The sequence below is a fragment of the Lissotriton helveticus genome, chromosome 5_1, assembly GCF_964261635.1.
Source record: "Lissotriton helveticus chromosome 5_1, aLisHel1.1, whole genome shotgun sequence".
In the NCBI taxonomy this organism is placed as follows: Eukaryota; Metazoa; Chordata; class Amphibia; order Caudata; family Salamandridae; genus Lissotriton; species Lissotriton helveticus.
In genome coordinates, this window is record NC_136065.1 from 392,541,519 (window position 1) to 392,563,349 (window position 21,831).

The 21,831-nt window shown below is 45.6% G+C and overlaps 1 protein-coding gene across 3 annotated transcripts in view; it reads right to left on the reverse strand.

Moving 5' to 3' along the window:
* LOC144753177 (mucin-5B-like) overlaps nt 1–21,831 on the reverse strand; it is a 404,695-nt gene that overhangs the window by 49,047 nt on the left and 333,817 nt on the right. For all 3 annotated transcript variants that reach the window (XM_078640943.1, XM_078640942.1, XM_078640944.1), the window contains one exon: nt 3,329–3,515. In XM_078640943.1, the coding sequence (XP_078497069.1) occupies nt 3,329–3,515 (187 nt within the window). The remainder of the gene's footprint in view (nt 1–3,328; nt 3,516–21,831) is intronic.

Genomic DNA, 21,831 nt, shown 5'->3' on the forward strand with positions numbered 1-21,831 from the left:
AGACATATATATTCCAGATCGACCTTTCACTTCCCCGATCCCGGAACCTCCAAGGAGAACTGAATTGGGCCCAAGCCACTTTTAAATACCTAGGGATTCATATATATCACAACCTGGAGGGTCTCTGGAAAGGCAATCGCGGAAGAGCGCTTCAAGCTCTTAGGTCCTGTGTTGCCTTTTGGCACTCATTACGCTTACCTGTCATGGCCCAGATTTCTTTATCCAAAATGGTCATGCTACCATGCCTCCTATATTATTTTATAAATCTCCCACTTAGAGTCCCAAGAATCTGGTTTCATCAATTAGATTCCCAGCTGAGAGGTCTCATCTGGGACACAGGCAGGTGCAGAGTCTCCCTGACAACTCTGTAATGCACCATGAGTGAGGGGGGACTGGGAGCCCTGAATTATGAACATTATTTCTTGGCATCTCAGCTGCAGTGGATTGCCCAATGGCTGGAAGAGATACAGCTGGAGGACACAGACCAAGCGGGGAGTGAGGCCAGTTCGACATGGCTTATGACCAAGTTGCTTAACCCTAAAGTAGAACCCCCAACCAAGACACCACTATTGGTGACGGCCCTGAGGTGTTGGCTTAGAGGGGTGGTCAAGACGGCAGACATGCCATTATTTTCTCCAATACTGCGATTGATTGGACTTCTGCACAGAAACCCACTCTCCATATTCTCAGCTGACCAACTGAAGACCTGGACTGATGTGGGTTTAACCACTGTAGAAGATCTTTACCACCAGGGCACACTCACACCTTTAGATGACTTAATGACTGGTGACCAGGTCAGTTCTTCCAATATGAGGCACTGTTGCACACATTCGGGGGTCTGTGGGGGGGATGTAGGGAAGAACCTAAGACACACCCAGTGTTACACTTCGTTTTAACCTTTGGTACAGCTGGACACCTAGTAAAGTGGCTATGCAGCTCGATATCTGAGACATCTTGTCACCCCCTGGCAAGATTGCGTAGACATTGGGAGGCAGCTTTAAACAGAGAGTTGTCTGACTCTGAATGGAGTAACGTGCTTACTCATCATCCTGAAACACCAGATTGAAGTATACACAATTTAACTTCTTACACATGACTTACATGACACCTCGTAGGTTAAGAATGGTATACAGTGGCGAAACTCGGGGATGCCCAAGGTTTAATGGCGAAGATGCATACTTTATCCACATGACGTGGTCATGCCCTGACCTGAAACCGTATTGTGAAGCAGTGATAAGTGCAAAGCACAAGACTTTCGGATGCATACTATCGCCCAACATCAAGGTTTGCTTGCAGGGGCTCTTCCCACACCCTCTCATGCGAAAAGTCGGGAACAGATTTTTAGATTTGGCCTTTGTTTTGGCCAGGAGGAGATTGGCTGTGGCCTGGAAGTCCACAGTGGCCCCAAAAATCGATGACTGGAGACAAGATGTGCCACAATGGGCTAATGCCAAGGGAAGGGCACTGATTAAGGAAGACGCCGAGGGGTCTGAGGCGGCGCTCCATTGCAAAGCAGTGAGGGAGACTCTAGACGCCTGGGAACACCCTGCGAGAGACGATGATTCTGGGGATCAACACAGGGATATGCTACAGACAAGTGAAGAAGAACAACTGAACGTAGCTGAGCCGTCGAGATGGCGACCCCACTCCCCCCCCCCTTTCAAATAGGAGACAAGATCATGCAATACCAACAGTGGTCACTCGGAATAGAGGCCATGGGGCTGGGCCACAAGGGAGGAAACACGAGTGAAAAACACTTCGGGAAGCCTAATAATCGACCTTGTTGTCACGAGAGCAGGGAGCTGCGAACCAAATTTAGGGTGACCAACCGTCCGTAAATTTCACGGACTGCCCGTACTTTGGGCCTCTTGTCCGTAAGGGTTTCTTTCACGGATGCCTTTTGTCCATAATTTCAGACACTGGTGTGAGTTGCCCCCTGTAACTCTCACTGCAGGGGGAAGCTCACACTCCTGCTGTGATCTGTGGCCTGCAGCAGCCCCTCCCCGACCTGGCAAAGACTGCTATCAGGCCCATTATAATTCTGTATGTTGGCCTAATTATCACATACAGAATGATAATGGGCCTCTCTGCCCAGTGACAGCATTTCTGATCTGGCATACTTTTTTCAGTGGGGGAGAGGGGGCATGTAAGATCTGAGAAGCCTTGATCTTTGATCTTTTTCTTCACTTTTTTTTGGGAATATGCAAACGCAGGTGTGTTTCACTCGCATAAACAACAGATGTAGTGAGTGCAAGGTTCTCTCAACCTAAAATAAACTTATTTTGACCTGTGCTTGTGTTTGTTGTCTAGGTACTTATGCACTATTGCGCGAATTCCTCTGATGTGTATGCAGAACGTACCTTTTGTCCCGAATTTCGTCCTGAATTCTGACCTTCTGTCCTGAATTTCTTTCTTGAAATTTGACCCTTTGTCCTGAATTTTTGCACTCAGTGTCCTGAATTTGCACCCATGCCAGTTGGTCACCTTAAATGCAATACGGCCCCGCTGTCGGCTGCTTCTATCCTCAGCCCCCTTTACCCCCCTTCTCCTCCCCATTACCCAGTACTCCCCCCCCTCGTTTCTTGCCCAGTATTTGCTGCACCACGACTTAGATAGACTTACATCCTGCGGGGCATCAAGACACCATGCATGGGTTTTTTAAAAGTTTGAGTTTGGGGATTAATTTCCCTATGTTACTTTTAATATCAAATTCCTATATAAAGGCATGATTGGAGAAGACTCCCATTGTGGATTCCATTCAGAGTTAATAGTACCATCAAATGAGCACAGATACGTTCATTCTGAGATGCATGTCATAGGAAGTAAGACCACATAGATGTTTGACAAAGAACATGGCATGATAAGACCGCTGATGACACAGAAGCGACAACACTTAAAGGTTACATTTGGTGCCGGGGGGGGGGGGGGGGAGGGGGCGGAGGAGTATATTATACAAACCGGACACAACTCTGTAATGTAACGGAAAGTACAGTGGGATGCTCTGATTACACTTGTAAATGTGCAAATATGAAAAATGCCAATAAAAATTTGTTACTAAAAACAAAGAGGAGTGAGTGGAGGTAGTGTGTTATCACTTCATTTACCCCAGCATTTTGGTAGGTTGATGTCTAATAAAGTATACGCTGGTGGGGTGGCTCTTTTTGTGCTGAGAGGGGAGCTTTGGAGAACATGGAGACTGCAGGTCAAAGGCAGTAAGAATGGGTAGCTACTTAAGCCAAAGCCCATTGAGAGCTTTTTTGTTCTTTCCACCACATCCTACTTTCATACAAGATAACAAGCATGCACAATGGAAAATGAAAATAATTACTGCTCAATGACGTCTTTGGTCAGGTATGGTAACAAGCCGGACCATGTTGATGCTTCAATGCTAGTCGGTGCTTCGCACATCTGCCCCGGGTACTTGTTTCTGATGTGAGCGAGTGTCTCGTTGTCTCCTGCCTTGTCCTTGCTGGGGTGGTCGGAGTTAAACCAGACTGTTCGACACTCTCTGGGAGCTAAACAGAGAAGATACAATCCTGAAAAGGTTTCTGGAGAAAAGCCTACCAAATGAAGAGTTTTCGTGGCTTATGTTGATCGCATGTGCATTTTTACATTAGAAGAATCAACTCCTTTAACACTGATTAACAGCTGTAATTTGCAGTACTTCAAGGCCATAGTCAGTAGTCTGCAGTAAAAATAGTGATGTAAAAAGGTTTAATATAGCCTTATAGCCCGCCGTAGTGGGCTATACCGGCTATTAAAGGCCCGCTCCTGCGTTAAAGGCCCGGGTCGATGGCGAGGGACTTTAACAAGGGACCAGGACTTTAATTGCAGGTATAGCCCTGCTACGAAGGGCTATAAGGCTATTAGAACATTCTGCCACTAGACGGCAGAATGTTCTAACAAAAAAACCAAAGGCTTCTCGAAGCTCGAGGGGATTTAAATTCCCTCGAGTTTCGAGAGGCCTTTGTAAAACATTGGAATGTTGCTCTGCGGGCCTTTACCGGCCCGTAGAAGCATGGAGCACTCCATTGTCTACAATGGAGCTCCCAACATTCCAATGTTCTAATAATTATAATAATAATAATATACACTAATGCTGACAATATTGATGCTAATTTATTTCTATTAATACTGATACTATTCAAACTAAAAATTATAAGAATATTAATATTATTATTTCAATGTTATTATTATTGTATTACTATTAGTAGTTATAGTAGGATGATAATTAATAAATTGGTATGGCTCATGAAGAACATCTTCTTCGAGCGGTTTCATTTTTGATCCATGGCTGTACCATCCCTAATTTTAGTTGGATACTTTTTGAAAGATTTACGTCCAGGCATTGCCTGGGTAAATTGTGATGAGGGTCCCTTACTCAGGCACTATCCAGCCAGGATGCCAACATATTAATTAATCTCTGTTGGCGACCAGATTCATTGCTATCAAAGCCTGTAAACTACACAAAATCACACACAGGCTAATAAACAACAGTAGTCACAAGCTTCAGTCTGAACTTGATTATTGTTTCAAACACATTCTCAAAACTCATATTTATTTGCGATTGCCGATCTATGCCCAGAAATGTATTGCTATCTGTGGCAACCTTCAACTTCAAATCACAATGCAGAACGGGTTCTGGTTGGTTCTTCAAATGATTATCAGTAAATACCAACCACCCTGTTCAGGTTCATATTTTTTTGAAAAACATAATGCAGGCAGTTTAATAGTCACCCCAATAAAGTCAAGCATAGGAACCTGGAATGAACGTATGTTCAAAATTGTGGACTTAGGCTAATTACAACATATGCAAAAGAAGCAATTGATGGGCAGTTTGCTGGACAAAGCAAACATTCACCCCCAGTCACAAGGATCTGGGTTTAATCCATCATTCTTTTGATCACCACATCACCCCAGTTTGGACCCAGCTATATGCAAATCAGTCTTGACCCTGTTCCTTGTGGGAACAGTCCAGCCCGAACTGCCAAGCCAGGTCCTCCCTGGATCGGAAACAAGCATCCTGGGACCGGTTTCAGGGCATCATCAAGAATGGTGGATTTAACCCAGATCCTTGTGACTGGGGGTGAATGTTTGCATTGTCCAGCATTCTGTCCACCTATATGCAAATCAGTCTTGACCCTGTTCCTTGTGGGAACAGTCCAGCCCGAACTGCCAAGCCAGGTCCTCCCTGGATCGGAAACAAGCATCCTGGGACCGGTTTCAGGGCATCATCAAGAATGGTGGATTTAACCCAGATCCTTGTGACTGGGGGTGAATGTTTGCATTGTCCAGCATTCTGTCCATCGATTGTTTCTTTTGCATATGTTGCCCTAAGTGGGAAGGGTATGCCCAGACGTGGGTCCCGTGCTCACTACACCAGTGGATTCAAGCTAGCCTGGCTGACGAAGGGTGATGCTCTGAAACCGGTCTCAGGATGCTTGTTTCAGGTCCAGGGAGGACCTGGCTTGGCAGTTCGGGCTGGACTGTTCCCATAAGGAACAGGGTCAAGACTGATTTGCATATAGCTGGGTCCAAACTGGGATGGTGTGGCGAGCAAAAGAATGATGGATTTAACCCAGATCTTTGTGACTAGGGGTGAATGTTTGCATTGCCCAGCATTCTGTCCATGAATTGTTTCTTTTGCATATGTCACCCTAAGTGGGAAGGGTATGCCCAGGCGTGGGTCCTGTGCTCACTACACCACTGGATTCAAGCTAGCCTGGATGATGACGGGCGATGCCCTGAAACCGTTCCCAGGATGCTTGTTTCCAATCCAGGGAGGACCTGGCTTGGTAGTTCGGGTTGGACTGTTCCCACAAGGAACAGGGTCAAGACTGATTTGCAAATGGCTGGGTCCAAACTGGGGCGGTGAGCAAAAGAAGGTTGGATTTTACCCAGATCCTTGTGACTGGGGGTGAATGTTTGCATTGTCCAGCATTCCATTCATCAATTGTTTATTTTACATATGTCACCCTAAGTGGAAAGGGTATACCCAGACGTGGGTCCTCTGCTCACTGCATCACTGGAATCAAGCTAACCTGGCTGATGAAGGGTGAAGTCCTGAAACCGGTCCCAGGATGCTTGTTTCCGGTACAGGGAGGACCTGGCTTGGCAGTTCGGGCTGGATTGTTCCCTTAATGAACAGGGTCAAGACTGATTTGTATATGGCTGGGTCCACACTGGGTTGGCGTGGTGAGCAAAAGAATGATGGATTTAACCCAGATCTTTGTGACTGGGGTGAATGTTTGCATTGTCCAGCATTCCGTCCATCAATTGTTTCTTTGGCTAGCCCTAAGCGGGAAGGGTATTCCCAGACGTGGGTCCCGTGCTCACTACACCACTGGATTCAAGCTAGCCTGGCTGACAAAGGGTTATGCTCTGAAACCGGTCCCAGGATGCTTGTTTCAGGTCCAGGGAGGACCTGGCTTGGCAGTTCGGGCTGGACTGTTCCCACAAGGAACAGGGTCAAGCCTGATTTGCATATAGCTCGGTCCAAACTGGGGTGGTGTGGTGGGCAAAAGAATGATGGATTTAACCCAGATCTTTGTGACTGGGAGGTGAATGTTTGCATTGTCCAGCATTCCGTCCATAAATTGTTTCTTTTGCATATGATACAACTAATAAGGTCTTTCGGCATTCAAGTCATCAATTATGCCGATGACACCCAATTGATTTTTTCTTTTGAGGGTTCAGAGGCAGTGTCGAGGGACACTTTCCATCAGTGTATGTCGGCCACAGCAGAGTGGTTGCAAGCCAATTCACTCCAATTCAATAGCGCAAAGACGGAGATACTGCACTGCTCTTCAGACCGACTCCCTCGCCCATTGCCGGAAGACTTTTGGCCTACTTCCATTCCAGGCTCGGTGGAGGCGACAGACTCGGCCCGCAATCTGGGAGTCATGTTTGAATCGAACCTACAACTGGACGCCTCGGTGAACAGGACCGTTGGGACATGTATGGGTCTGCTCCGTGCTCTACGGAAGATACTGCCGCTTCTCCCTCGGGAAGCTAGAGTAGAAGTAGTGCGTAGTACCATTCTCAGTAGGTTAGACTACTGTAACGCACTACTTCTAGGAGCCCCAAAGAACTTGATCCTTAAATTACAAAGGATTCAAAATATGGCGGCTAAACTAGCCCTGTCCTTGCCTCGCTCGGCCTCTTCTGCCGGAGCTCTGGCAATCTTACATTGGTTACCGGTCCAGCAGAGGATCTCCTATAAGGCCTTATGCCTGATTTTTGGAGCTCTGCATGGTCAAGGACCAATACCACTGCAAAATCTCTTTTCGTGGTATCAGGCTGCCAGACCTCTGAGATCCGCCTCAGCTTTCTTAGTGAAAATCCCAAGAATAAATAGAGTGAGAATGGGCGGCCGCGCTTTTAGTTTTACGGCCGCCTCAATGTGGAACACTCTACCTTTAACACTGAGGAGCAGACAAAATCTGATTTCATTTAAAAGGGACCTTAAAACTTATCTCTTCCCTAGGGCAGAATAAACGTTGACCAGATGGTGGAACTGATCTCAGCGCCAGGATACCCGCTGGGTGACAGCTGCGCTTAATAAGCATTAAAATACATACATACATATGTCATCCTAAGTATGAAGGGTATGCCCAGACCTGGGTCCTGTGCTCACTACACCACTGGATTCAAGCTAGCCTGGCTGATGAAGTGTGATGCCCTGAAACCGGTCCTAGGATGCTTGTTTCCAATCCAGGGAGGACCTGGCTTGGCAGTTCTTGTTGGACTGTTCCCACAAGAAACAGTGTCAAGACTGATTTGCATATGGCTGGGTCCAAACTGGGGTGGTGTGGTGAGCAAAAGAATGATGGATTTAAACCAGATCCTTTTGACTGGGGATGAATGTTTGCATTGTCCAGCATTCCGTCCATCAATTGTTTCTTTTGCATATGTCACCCTAAGTGGGAAGGGTATGCCCAGACGTGGGTTCCATGTCCACTATACCACTGGATTCAAGCTAGCCTGGCTGATGAAGGGTGATGCCCTGAAACCGGTCCCAGGATGCTTGTTTCCAGTCCAGGGAGGACCAGGCTTGGCAGTTCGGGCTGGACTATTCCCAAAAGGAGCAGGGTCAAGACTGATTTGCATAAGGCTGGGTCCAAACTGGGGTGGTGAGCAAAAAAATGTTGGATTTTACCCAGATCCTTGTGACTGGGGGTGAATGTTTGCATTGTCCAGCATTCCGTTTGTCAATTGTTTTTTTTGCATATGTCACCCTAAGTGGGAAGGGTATACCCAGACGCGGGTTTTGTGCTCACTACATCACTGGATTCAGCTAACCTGGCTGATCATGGGTGAAGCCCTGAAACCGGTCCCAGGATGCTTGTTTTCGGTACAGGGAGGACCTGGCTTGGCAGTTCGGGCTGGACTGTTCCCACAATGAACAGGGTCAAGACTGATTTGCATAGGGCTGGGTCCACTCTGGGTTGGTGTGGTGAGAAAAGAATGATGGATTTAACCCAGATCTTTGTGACTGGGGGTGAATGTTTGCATTGTCCAGTATTCCGTCCATCGATTGTTTCTTTTAATCAAAACATAGCCAAAATCATAGTTTACTCAATATGTATTTCTTAAACAATCTACACATAGAGGTCCGAAAAATCAATTTGTTAGATTTGACCACCTCTACACTAATTTTCTGTAGGATGGGAAAGCTGTAAATAATATACCTGAAAGGCTACAAAAATACCCCTCTCATTGGAGGTTTAGTGGTCATTTTTTTTGGGAACCCCCATACAAGTACCACCATCGAACATTAAAGAAACTTGTTCAAACCCACTCCTTTATTAGTGAATGTACGGAAAAGGTGATAAAATGCTAAAAAATGCAATGCTTGCAGCACAATCCAGGTTACCATTCAAAAAAGAATTTAGAAGAATTTTCAAGTGCCTTTAGTTAAGAAGTTAACATCACACTCCTGTTTCAGATCAGAAAGGTGTGCTACCTTTACTTTTGAGTGATCACATCAGCAGGTATTACATTGCATGGTTCAGTAAGTGAGAGACCTGTGTAAGGTAGGAGCACCGTGCAGAAGGCCCCCGCAACCCTATTGCCCACTCTGCTATCGTGCAGAACAATCCACACACACCCTCACTCTCAGGACGCCTTGATCGCCACTTAGAAATTCAAGGATTTTAAAACCACTGCAACGATTTTAAGGCATTTTAAAAACAAACTCACCCCTTGCTCTTTCCTCATGGGCACCAGGCTGCTCCTCCCCGGTCCACCCCGGAGTGTTCCGATTGAGTGGAGGGAAGGCTACGCAGACCGGAAGTGACCGTGTGCAGCAAGGTCAGCGCTCTAGTCTTCAGCGCTAGAGAATAAAACCCCATGCCCTCCACGACGCGCAGTGGACGCGCTGATGGCGCGCCATAGGCAAGCCCGTCTGCGCCCGTCCACGCCAGACCGGGCCTAGGGCCAGGAACAGCTGCCCCCCCTCCATCTGCCCCCATTACCTACACGTGTCACACACTTCTCCAAAAGAGACTGCTCGCAAACTCCACAAAGGGTCTGCACCCACTGCCAATATTCTCTATTCACAAAGAAAACCCCACCCCGCGCCGAAACACTAGTCAGCATGGCCCTGCTGAACTGCAGATCCCTGCCAAAACACTAATTGGAAATCTCCCTTCTTCTCCATGACACAAAACTAGACATATTGTTCCTAACAGAAACTTGGTTATCATCTAACTCCGACCCTGACATAGTTCAGGCTCTCCCCCCAGGATACCTTATTCAGCGCCTCGATAGATCAAGCGGCAAGGGCGTGGGGATTGGGATTATTTATAAAAACATTCTCTCCTGTCGGTTAGTAGATGGTCCTATCCTAGACTGTGAGAACGCCCATTTTACTATCCAGATCTCCCCTACAAAAAGATTCTCTGGTCTTCTCCTATACCACCCCCCGGGTGCACTAGGGCAATTCTGCACTTCCCTATTAGAGAACATCATCTCCCGAGCCATCACTTCTTCCAACTTCACACTGCTCGGTGATTTAAACCTACACTTCAACGACCCCAAAGACAAAGTTGCAAACAAATTAACACTTGACCTAATGTCTTGCGAGCTTCATCTCAAAAACCCTCACGCCACCCATGTAAAAGGGTATCTCTTAGACCCGATCTTCTCTAACATCACCGCATTAGAAGCCAGGGATCCACTACCCATCCCATGGTCTGATTACGTCTTAATTCCATTCACCTGGAAAATCATCTCTGAGACCCCCCACCCATTACCTTTAAGTAACCCAGAAAGACCCTGGTCCAAACTTCCCTTGGACGACTGGAGACACCAACTAGAGATTACGACCCCCACCCACGACTCAGATCCCCTGGTAGCAGACAAGAAATTTACATACTGGATAGAAAATTCACTCGACCAAGTTCTGCCCAGGAAAACATTACCCAAAAAAAGCAGACCTTTCAATTCCCCTTGGTTCACCCCTGAACTCCGGGACCCAAAAAAACAATGCAAAAAGCTAGAGCGCTCCTGGAGGAAAAACTGGGCCACCGTAAGAAAAAAGAATACAGAGCAGCCATTAGGTCCTACAAATCTTCCCTTAAAACCTCCCAGGCAGCCTTCTACGATGAGAAAATTCGAACCTCCGCAAACTCATCCAGAGCGACCTTCCACATTGTTAAAGAACTTACTAAAGTCCCAGATCCGCCCCCCGCACCAGACACCTCAGGCCTTAGATAATGAACTTGCAGAATACTTCTCAACGAAAATTTTTAACATTCTAAAAAGCCTCCCAACCATAGATGAACCAACTGAATCCAGCTCCTCCATCCCCGCAAATGACATGCCTCACCTAGATTCATTTTCGCCTATCACCATGGAGGGATTTCCCAGAATTATTGAGTCAATAAAAAGCGGCAAATTCGTAAAACTAGTAACACCAACCATCACCCCAGCGGCCACTAACTTAATCAACGCCTCACTTTCTCAAGGCATTATCCCGCCAAACTGGAAAAGAGCCATAGTAAGAGCACTACTAATAAAAAAACATTTGGACCCCATGGAGATGACCAACTACCGGCCCATCTCTTTATTGCCAGGAATTAGAAAGGTCGCGGAAAAATTTGTTAATCAACAACTATCCGCTTTCCTCGAAGCCGGGGAACTACTACGTTGCTCTCAAACAGGCTTCCGCCCTGGCCAAGGCACAGACACCGCCCTGATAGCAGTGATAGAAGAGGCAAGGCGGATCTTGGACGCAGGAGGATCAGCAGCTGTGATCTTCCTGGACCTAATCGCAGCCTTTGATACGATTGATCACCGTATCCTCATTCAGAGACGCAGTAGCCTGGGAGTCACGGGGTCAGCACTCGCATGGCTAAAGTCATTCATAGAAAATAGAACCTTTCAGGTCTCCGAAGGCAGTGTGCGCTCCAGGGCAATCCCACTCCAATGTGGGGTTCCGCAGGGCTCGTCTTAGAGCCCTACACTTTTCAACGCATACATGTCCCCACTGGAGGATATCATCACCCCCTACGGGATCAAACTAATCGCATACGGAGATGATACACAATTGGTCGTCTCACTAAACCAATCAGGCCACCCTCCTGAAAACCTACGGTCTGTCTCTCAGACATGTTCAGCTGGATGAACAAGTCCCTGCTTAAGCTCAACGGAGATAAAACGGAGCTTATGCTGTTGGGCTACAAAGCTACATCCAACCCCGAATCTATGTGGCTGGCATGCATGGGACCAGCCCCCCTTCCAAAAAAAGAAATAAAGAGTCTTGGCGTCTGGCTCGACCAGGACCTCACCTATCAAACGCAGGCCAAGAAAACCGCTGGTGAGTGCTTCGGCCTACTTCGCACCGCACGGAAAATCCTTTCCAGGCTGGACTACGGGAACGCCCTATATCTAGGTGCCCCAGAGACTGTCATAAACAAACTCCAACTCACCCTGAACTCGGCAGCTAGACTGATCACAGGAACAAAAAAACGATTTTTAGCGAAAACCGCCAAGAGATCCCTTCATTGGCTCCCAATCCGGGAAAGAATCAAATTCAAGTCCCCATGTATATCGCACAAAATTCTCCAGGGCAAAGCCCCCCCCCATCATGAGATGCCTAATCACTCCCTACAAAGCCAACATAGTCTTAAAATCAGATTATCTCTTCCTTGCGAACACTCCAGAATAAAGAAGGCACGAACGGGTGGACGTCTCTTCTCCCACAACGCCGCAAAGCTCTGGAACTCCCTTCCCCTCAACATACGCAAAGAAGCCAACCTCCTTAAATTCCGCAAACTCCTAAAAACCTTCCTCTTTCCCTAGCTTACTCCTTCTCCCTAGCCATGTCCATACACACAGCGCTGGGACGCCCACGGGTAGCCACGCGCTTTATAAATCCAATTCGATTCCATTCCATGGTAAGTGTTCATGGTATTCATTCCTACACATCGGGAGCATTTTAAATCACAGGTGAGTTAACAGATTCATTTTTAAATGTTTCTTCAATATATATTGGCACCCTCCCCTTAATAATAAAATTCCGCCCCTTTGGATTGGATCCCCGGGTCGATTAGGGCTTGGGGAGGGGGACTTCGGGTTACCCTAGCCATATAAATAGAGTTCGACCATAGGGGATGGGGTCCTCAGGGCCTACTAACGCTCGGACAGAGGGATCACCTTGCGCCCTGCTATAAAGTATGGCCCCAGGGGATGGTGTTCCAGGGGCTCAGGAAGGGAGGGCTGTGCGCACCCCTCTCTTGAAGTTAAGTGAGGCCCCGGATGGAGGACCAGGGCCTATTAAGCCCCATGGGGGGGGGGTCTGGCTGGCCCTCCCCTTTTCTAAGGAGTTGGCTCCGGGGAATGGGGTCCCTGGGGCCTATTAAGGCTCGGGGAGAGGGGATGCGTGTCTCCATCCCCTTAGCAGATATGTTTTAGCTCTGCAGGATGGGATCCCTGGACCACTATTGGCTCTGGAGGGGGGAATATGTTTTAACTCTGGGGATGAGGTTACCAAGACCACTATTAGCTCGGGATGGGGGTCACACACCCCCCCTTTAAAAAAAGGAATGGGGGATGGGGCCCCAAATTTGCTTGGGGACGGGGACTCCGCTAATGGGTTGGATGCCAAAGGCCAGTGGGGTTGGCTGCGTGCGGGGGTTGGCCCCAGGGCCACAGTGGGGGTTGACTTTACGTATGGCAAATAAATATAACTTTACCTTAAAAAGCCCTAAAAATTCACTGAAAAACCCAAGGGTTAAAGTAACTTTATAGTTAATTAAGAATTTCAGTAACAATGTCATGTTTTAAACTCCAAAAACCCACTGAAATTCACCAGTTATAGTTATCTTAAGTAACTATAACTCTCGCCCTTGTCATGCACAGTTATCTCATCAATAACTTAATTGCAAATGTTACAGTGATATTATTAAATATGTCACAGAAGCTGTCGTGAGTGATGTAATATGTGGGGTAATTAGCTGTGCGTGGGTTCAGATTCACTGGAATCAGAGGATCAGGAAGTTCTTTCTTGAGAGAGCTCAGATGAGGAAAGTGAAGCTGCAACCACAAATACAGCCAGGGGAAAGCCTGTGGGGCCAAATGGTATCCCTGATGAAGAGAATAAATTGCTGGCAGAGCATTTAGATCCAATTCGGAAGGAGGTATTTATGTGTATTCTGATAGGTGACCAGATTCCACCTGCCTCTTGGAGCGAGGCAAACATAGTGGTCATACTAAAACCCCATAAAAGCCCTCCGAAGTGTGATTCTTACAGTCCTATCTCCCTGTTAAATGTTGATTATAAAATGCTTGCAGAGATACTAACAAGGAGGCTTTCGGGTTGTTGGGACTTTAGATAATCGTGACCAGAAATTATTTATTCCAGTTAGGCAGTAGGGGGAGCTGACCCATCAGGTTATTGGTATTATTGATATAGCAGTTTCTCAGCCTTGTCTTTGGCAATAATGGCCACAGATGAAGACAGGGCAACTGATTAAGTATGCAGTGAATATATGTGGATGTGTCTAGGAAATCTTGGCACCGCCCTTGTTTATTGACACTTTAAAGACCTTGTATAATAACCCCACATAAAGCATCTGGGTGAATACCTGTCTGACCAAACATATCCCAATAAGAAGAAGTACCCTACAGTGCTGCACTCTTTTTGCCAAATCTCTTTGATTCGTATATTGAACCTCTAGCTGAGAAACTTAGAGTGGACCAAACCATACCTCCTTTTGAAGGGTTATGGGTGTAGATGAAAGTAGAACTATATGCTGATGATTGGTTGTTGTTCACTAAATGTCCTGAATTCGCTATCCCCAAATTTGAACACTAATTGCAGACAATGTTGTGTCTCTCTCTCTCTGGCTACATTATCAATAGGAATAAAACAAAAGTGATGTCATGGAATCTAGGAGGGGGGATAGAAGGTAGCTCCAAAGCCAAGGACAACGTGAGATATTTAGGAATTGACATCTGTACTGATATTGACTTAGAGAATTTAGCCACCATTAGCCAAGAAGCCACGGTCAACCACTTTAAAGTGGTCTACAGCGTTGAGACCTTAACCCAGCCTGCTGAGGAGGAGCTGGCTCTACTTTCAGAGAAGCGATTACCAAAAGTCCCCTTAATAAGGCCAAGGACCAGACAGGGTACTCACAGACTTCTATAAATCATCCCCGGACTAATGCATCCCCGGACTAATGGACTCCCTTGTTGTGCAGTTGTTTTAATACCATTAGTAAGACAGGCATTCCTCAAATATGGCAATCTACTGGCATCGTGCCCATCGTGCCTATCTTTAAAAAGGGCAACCCTCAATCCCTGGTTTCTACCATCCAATATCCTTACTGGATTCAGCAGTTAAGCTGGTGAAAAGAGTTGTCCCGGAAACACTTCTGGTCTGGGCCAGGGAATCTGGCAATATGCCGGAGGTGCAGTATGGGTTCCGTGAGGGATTTGACACGATGGAGCAATGCCTGACCTTACATCTGTTGATAAGCAAATATACTGTTCCTAAGCAGGGCTCCATCTGCCTGGCCTTTATTGACCTATCCTGTGTTTCCATTAGCGTGATTATGTCCAAGTTAAGTGAGATTCTGACCAGCCTAGGAGGGGAGGGTGACCTGGCCCAGTTCCTGGGAGCATTGCATTATGAACTATCTGCTTCTGTCAGGTTTGGCCTTACAGGTGAGGGGGAGCCAGGGGAGCGTCCTAGCCCCTTTGCTTTTATTATATATTAATGGCCTAGGCGGTGCCCTGTCTAGCAACGTTTTTGATGCCCCCTCTGTTGGCAGGAAAAAGGTTCCTGTCTTATTATATGAGGACGATGCGGTCCTACTTTCGAGAACGCCAACTGACCATAATATCTTAGTAGTAGCCCAACCGTGTTTAACATCTATATGACCCCTCTAGCCGCATTGGTCCAGTCTTTTGGGGCCAAGAAAATCTCCTAATGACAATCAGCAGCTGCTTTCATTTACAGAAGGTGTGCCGATAGTCCAAAATACCATTAAACCCTGCCTATCAGCTGTCTTCCAGTGGATGAGTACTAACCGACTCAAATGCAACATTGACAAGACAGAGGTTCTCAGCTTTGGCCATAACTTCACTCTCAACCTGTAAGATCATTTGCCAGGGGCACCCCCGCACAACATGCAAGCTGACGCAGCAAAAAACGTTGGTGTCAAGCTTGACAAACAGTTGACTCTACAAAACCAAATCAACACGGTAGTTGGTCACGTGTTTTGGTGTTATGGGAACTGCTAAATAATTCTTGCAGATCCTCTCCTTGCCTGTGAGAACAGTGATCCTGGCCTCAATAGTGTCCAGGCTGGACTACACCTTTGCCCTTTATGCAAGCCTACTCCTGTGTTTGTTGCTGAACCTTCAAATGGTCCAGAACACAGAGGCCTGTTTGGTCCTCAGGCTACCTAGACAAGCTTCAGCCTTGTCACACCTAAAGAACCTGCATTGGCTCCCTGTTAAAAAAAACTATCCTGTTCAAGACTCTGGTCCTTATGCACGGAGCGTTGAATCACTCTGGCCCTGAGTACCTGTCTTCCAGCATTTAACACTACACTCTCTTTAGAAGTCTACGCTCTTTCCACGGCCATCTGGCTAAAATACCACGGGTCAGGCTGGCAAAAACAGGATGCAGATCCTTCTCCCTTCTGAGCCCACAAGCCTGGAGCAGACTTCCTGTGGAATTATGCAAAATTAAAAGTGAGGGGCCTTTCAGAAAGCACCTCAAGACCTGGCTTTTCACTCTCTATTTCCGACATCCTTTTCTCTTTTACATTCCACCCAGCGCCGGGATACTCCTCGGACTAGTTGTGCGCTCTAGAAATCTTGCTATTCATTCATTCATCAACACCAATCCTTTTCAGGTGCTTAGTAGACTATTGCGGGTGTCACCTGCGTGCCACCTTCTTTGGGGTAGATTACTTGGAAGATTCTTTTAAAATGGCAGCCCTGCTCCTGTGGTGTTCAATTTGGATTAACCCACCTGTCTCTTTTAACAGGGAAATCGTCAAGGACTGCCTCTCTTGTGAGAAAGGCCTGAATATTCCAATCTGTACATCAGTTTTGAAGTGTTTAGACCAGTAAATTATTATTACTCTAATAATTATTTATGTGTTTGTGTTCTGACATTTGGACAGCTCCTTGCACAAAGCACATCATTATATTTAACGTTTTCTGATACTGTGCGTCAGGGAGGGCACTTATGTATTTTTCATTTACCAATTTATTTGATTTTTTTTTATATGGGCACTTATTCAGTCCCAGGTCGCCAGGGTGCCTTACATGAATTGTTTAATCTGTGTACAATGAATGCACTGGCAGGACCAGTATAAAACTTACATGGATCGATTGCTACCTTCACAAATATACTACAGTGGTAATATAAACATATGTACAAATGACGTAAGGCATCTTTTGAGTCAGCATGGCTCTTGATAGGCCCCCGCAGCACAGTTATTATTTTCTGGAAAATCACGCGAGAATGATGCCCTGGACTCCCCCGGTTGCCTAGTTTTCAGAAATGTCTGGGTTTGGTAGGTTTCCCTAGATGGCCGCAGAGCCCAGGACCAAAAACGCAGGTAACCCCTTTGCAAAACCAGGTTGTTTTGTGATCGATAATTTTGATGCCTCCACAATATGCCTGTCGCGGGCACTTGATTCACCAATACAAGGGAGGTTGCATTTTTATTGGGAGCTCTGGGGGAACACTGAGTGGTAGGAAATTTGTGCCGGTTGGGTGTTCCCTCAACGTTTTCACACAGAAATGTGAGGAAAACGTGATATTTTTAGCTAGATTTGAGGATTTGAAGGGGATCCTGGATATGAAATTGTTGGAGGATCCACCCAGGCCACACCTCCCTGGACCCCCTGAGTGTCTAATTCTCAGAAATATCTGGGTTTGGTAGATTTCACTAGATGGCTGCCGAGCCCAGGACCAAAAACGCAGATGGCCCCCAGGTTGTTTTATGATTGATAATTGTGATGCCTCCACTATACATTTTGGGCCCATCCCTGTTGCGTGCACTGGGCCCACCCACACAAGTGAGGCAACATTTTTATTGGGAGATCAGGGGGAACACTGTGTGGAAGAAAATGTGTGCCAGCCAGGTGATTCCACAACTTTCCCACACAGAAATGTGAGGAAATTATGATTGTTTTAGCTACATTTTAAGTTTGTTGGCGATTCTCACAAAAAGAAACCGGGTGCCATAGCATTCTCGGTTATTGCACCAGGATATGGAACTCTAAACCACCAGATGTTTGCCTAATCTCCTCTACCTTCTCCTTCAAAAAAGAAGCCAAATCTTTTCTACTGATGAAGTTTTTACCTCAAGACAATATATCGGCCTCATTGAAAACTTATAGCCAACAAACTCTTATGGGGATTGTCCCTCCTATTACTGTCTTTATTCAAGATCAATCTGTGTTATCCGATGTTACTTTATGATTTGTTTGCTTCCCACAAATGTATTGCCTGTTTTTCAGGCCAAATGTTACACTACTCCCCATCATGTAAATCGCTCTGATACCCACTAGGGTCACGTTCGCGCTATACAAAACTTTATAAATAAATAAATAAAAGAAAAAGATTCTGGGTAAGAACATGTTGGGGGATCCAAGCAAGCCACACTTCCCTGGATTCTTCTGGGTATCTCGTTTTTAGAAATGTCTGAGTTTGGGATGTATCCTCAGATGGCCGCCTAGCCCGGAACCTAAAACGTAGGTTACCCCCTTGTGAAAGCAGGCCGTTTTGCGATAGATCATTTTTATGTCTTCACAATGTGTTTTGGGCCATTTCCTGTCGCGGGCACAAGACATACCCACACAATTGAGGTACCGTTTTTATTAAGTGACTTGAGGAAATGCTGGGTGGTTGGAAGATTGTGTCTCCCCACAGATTCCAAACCTTATTATCACAGAAATGTGCGGAGAATTTGTATTTTAGACAAAGTCTGAAGTTTGCAAGGGAATCTTGGTAAAAGAAAACGTGCAGAGAGCCATGCAAGTCAGCCCATCCTAGATTTGTCTAGGTGTCTAGTTTTAATTTTTTTTACCAGTTTGCTAAGCTTCCCTAGATGCCGTCTGAGCTAGGGCCCAAAATCCACAGCTAGGCACATAGCAAAAATAGGGGCAGTTTTCAGTGCGAAAATGTGGTGTGACCACTTTGTGTTTTGCGCCGTTTTCTGTTGCATGCACTATGCCTACCCACACAAGTGAGGTATCATTTTTATTGGAAGACTTGAAGAAATGCTGGGTGGAAGGATGTTTGTGGGTCCTCTCGGATTTCACAGAAATGCGGGGAAAATATGTTTTTTAGACACATTTTGAGGTTTGCAAGGGATTTTGGGTAACAGAACCTGGTGAAAGACACAAGAGTCACCCTATTCTGGATTCCCCAGGGTGCCTAATTTTTTTAAATGTACAGGTTTGCTAGATTTCCCGAGGGGCCAGCTGAACGAGGGCCGAAAATCCACAGCTAGGCACATTGCAAAAAAAGGGTCAGTTTTCAGTGAAAAAATGTGATGTGTCCCATGTTGCGTTTTGTGTCGTTTCCTATTGTTGGCATTAGACCTACCCACACAAGTGAGGTACCATTTTTATCCGGAGACTTGGGGAATGCTGGGTAAAAGGAAGTTTGTGGCTCCCCTCAGATTCCAGAACAGAAATGTGAGGAAACTGTGTTTTTTAGTCAAATTTTAAAGGTTTACAAGGGATTCTGGGTAACAGAACCTGGCGGGAGCCACACAAGTCACCCCATCCTGGATTTCCCTGGGTGTCTAGATTTGAAAAATGTACAGGTTTGCTAGCTTTCCCTAGGTGCCGGCTGAGCTAATGCCCAAAATCCACAGCTAGGCACATTGCAAAAAAAGGTTCAGTTTTCAGTGGAAAAATGTGATGTGTCCACGTTGGGTTTTGGGCCGTTTCCTGTCGTGGGAACTAGGCCTACCAACACAAGTGAGGTACCGTTTTTATTGGGAGACTTGTAGGAATGCTGGGTGGAAGGAAGTTTTTGGCTCCCCTCAGATTCCAGAATTTTCCATCACAGATCACATCACACCATCCTTCCACTCCCTCAAATGGCTACCCATTGAAGGCAGATGTATCTACAAATTAGCCTGCATCACACACAAATCCCTTCACTCACATTCCCCCAACTACCTAAACAGCAAACTGGTTAAAGCTGGAAGATCCAGATCCCTAAGAAGCTCCAAATCACTTCTTCTCATCCCTCCGAAATTCAAAAAGCAAACCACTCAGTCCCGATCCTTTTCTGGTAAGGTACCCAGGATATGGAACTCACTCCCAATTCACCTCAGATGCAACCTCCACTTCCCATGCTTCAAAAGGGACCTGAAACTCCTTCTCCTCGAGAAATACTTTACCGTCCAAGTCAACGAACCTAGATAGCTCCAATTAACCTAGCTGACTCCCTGCTCATTTGAACATCATGGATAGGTGGATATTGGATTGTTTCAACCTCTTGAACTTCCCCCCTACCCTTCACTGTATGGCTAATTACAATGTGTTTCTTATATCCCCATGCACCCCTATGTCCTGCTATGTAGTGTATGCCTAATTATAATGTTTGGCTTATACCTCTATGCATCCCTATGTCACGCAATGTAATGCACCCATATATGTGAAGCGCTCTGATACCCCCAGGTCTAGCTAGCGCTATATAAAACTTATCAAAATAAATAAAATAAGATATGTGATTTTCTAGACACATTTTGAGGTTTGCTCGGGATTATGGATAACAGAACCTGGTGAGAGCCATACAAGTCAATCCATCCTGGATACCCCTGGGTGGGTGGTTTAAAATAATGTACAGGTTTGGTAGTTTTTTCTAGGTGCAGAGTGAGCTAGGGCCCAAAATTCACAGCTAGGCACACTGTAAAAAAAGGCTCAGTTTCAGTGGCAAAATGTGATGAGTCCACGTTGCATTTTGTGCCATTTCTTTTGCAGGAATTAGGCCTACCTACATAAGTGAGGACTCATTTTTATTGGGAGACTAAGGGAACACAAAATAGTAGAACAAGTGGTATTACCAATTGGCTTTCTCTGCATTTGTGCCTTCCAAATGTAAGACGGTATGTAAAAAAGAAATCAATTTGATAAATGCCCTCTACTTCACATGCTTCACGGATGTATGATTAAACAACTACTGCCTAAACAACGAATTCCTTAACCACGAACGCTAAACCACGAGCAATGCCAAACCACTACATTGTTAACAACGAGTTCCTAAACAACGAAAAATTTTCAATTTGCTCATTACCCAATAACACCAATTTGTTCTTTAAAATACGCATGTTTGAAACATGAATAAACAACTGTTTTTACACTATCAATAAACAAAGGTTAAAAGTGTGTGACACATTTGAAATTTACATTGGAGGCGCCTCTCCTTCCATTTTCCACTTTAAATTCTGCCCCGTCCATGTAAGGCCCGCAGTGCAGCTGAAACCAGGCAAAATCATTTTTTGTTTTTGTTTTAGTCGCCACTGTAGTGGAATAAGCGGGTTATTTGCAAAAAAGCGAGCGATCTGTGATCGTACCAGCCCAGCCTTCATCAATAAGCTTCATGGGAGGGAAGTTGCCTTCTTTGAAGACCTACCTTTCTTCTTTAGGGAGGGGGCAGAGGGCAAACCCATCAGGGAGGCAGAACCTGCTTGTTTCGAAAATCGTTGTCATTATAATTTCTAAGCTGGAAGTATTGTAATATTATATTTTCTATTCTTGAATTATGTTATCTTCCCAGCCCCTGACATAAGTAAATTAATACTGATCAATATCATTTTCCTAACAAATATGCAGTGCTTTCCTGTTATATTTTAGTAGCTATTTCGATCAAAAGTGCATATAATCTTAAAAACCGAGCTAACCGCACGCTTCTAAGACTTGTACATTGTAGATCAAACTGCTTCCAATTTAGAATGGAAAGAACAGTTTACCACTGCAAATTGCTATTCCGGAATCACACGGTTTAAATGTAGATAAGCAATGCACTCTGGGCAATACTAAAGCATTAGAGCCCACACTCAGAGCAATACGGGTCAATAAAAGCCCTCTTTTACATCAGAGTTTCAGGTGAATGCCTGTAACCAAGGAGAAGGCCTTTAAGAACTGATGTAGTCAGTGTACGGGCCTTCATAGCACACTCTTATTCTTCTCACTGTTAATAAAAATCCCTTCTCAAATGGGGCTACTCATATTTCTTCAAAAAAGGTTCAATTTTTAAAGAAATTTACTTGATGTTTTGGGAACTATAGATGTACGTTTTTTTCATTGTAGTTACAATAGCGCCATGTATTGGCCAGT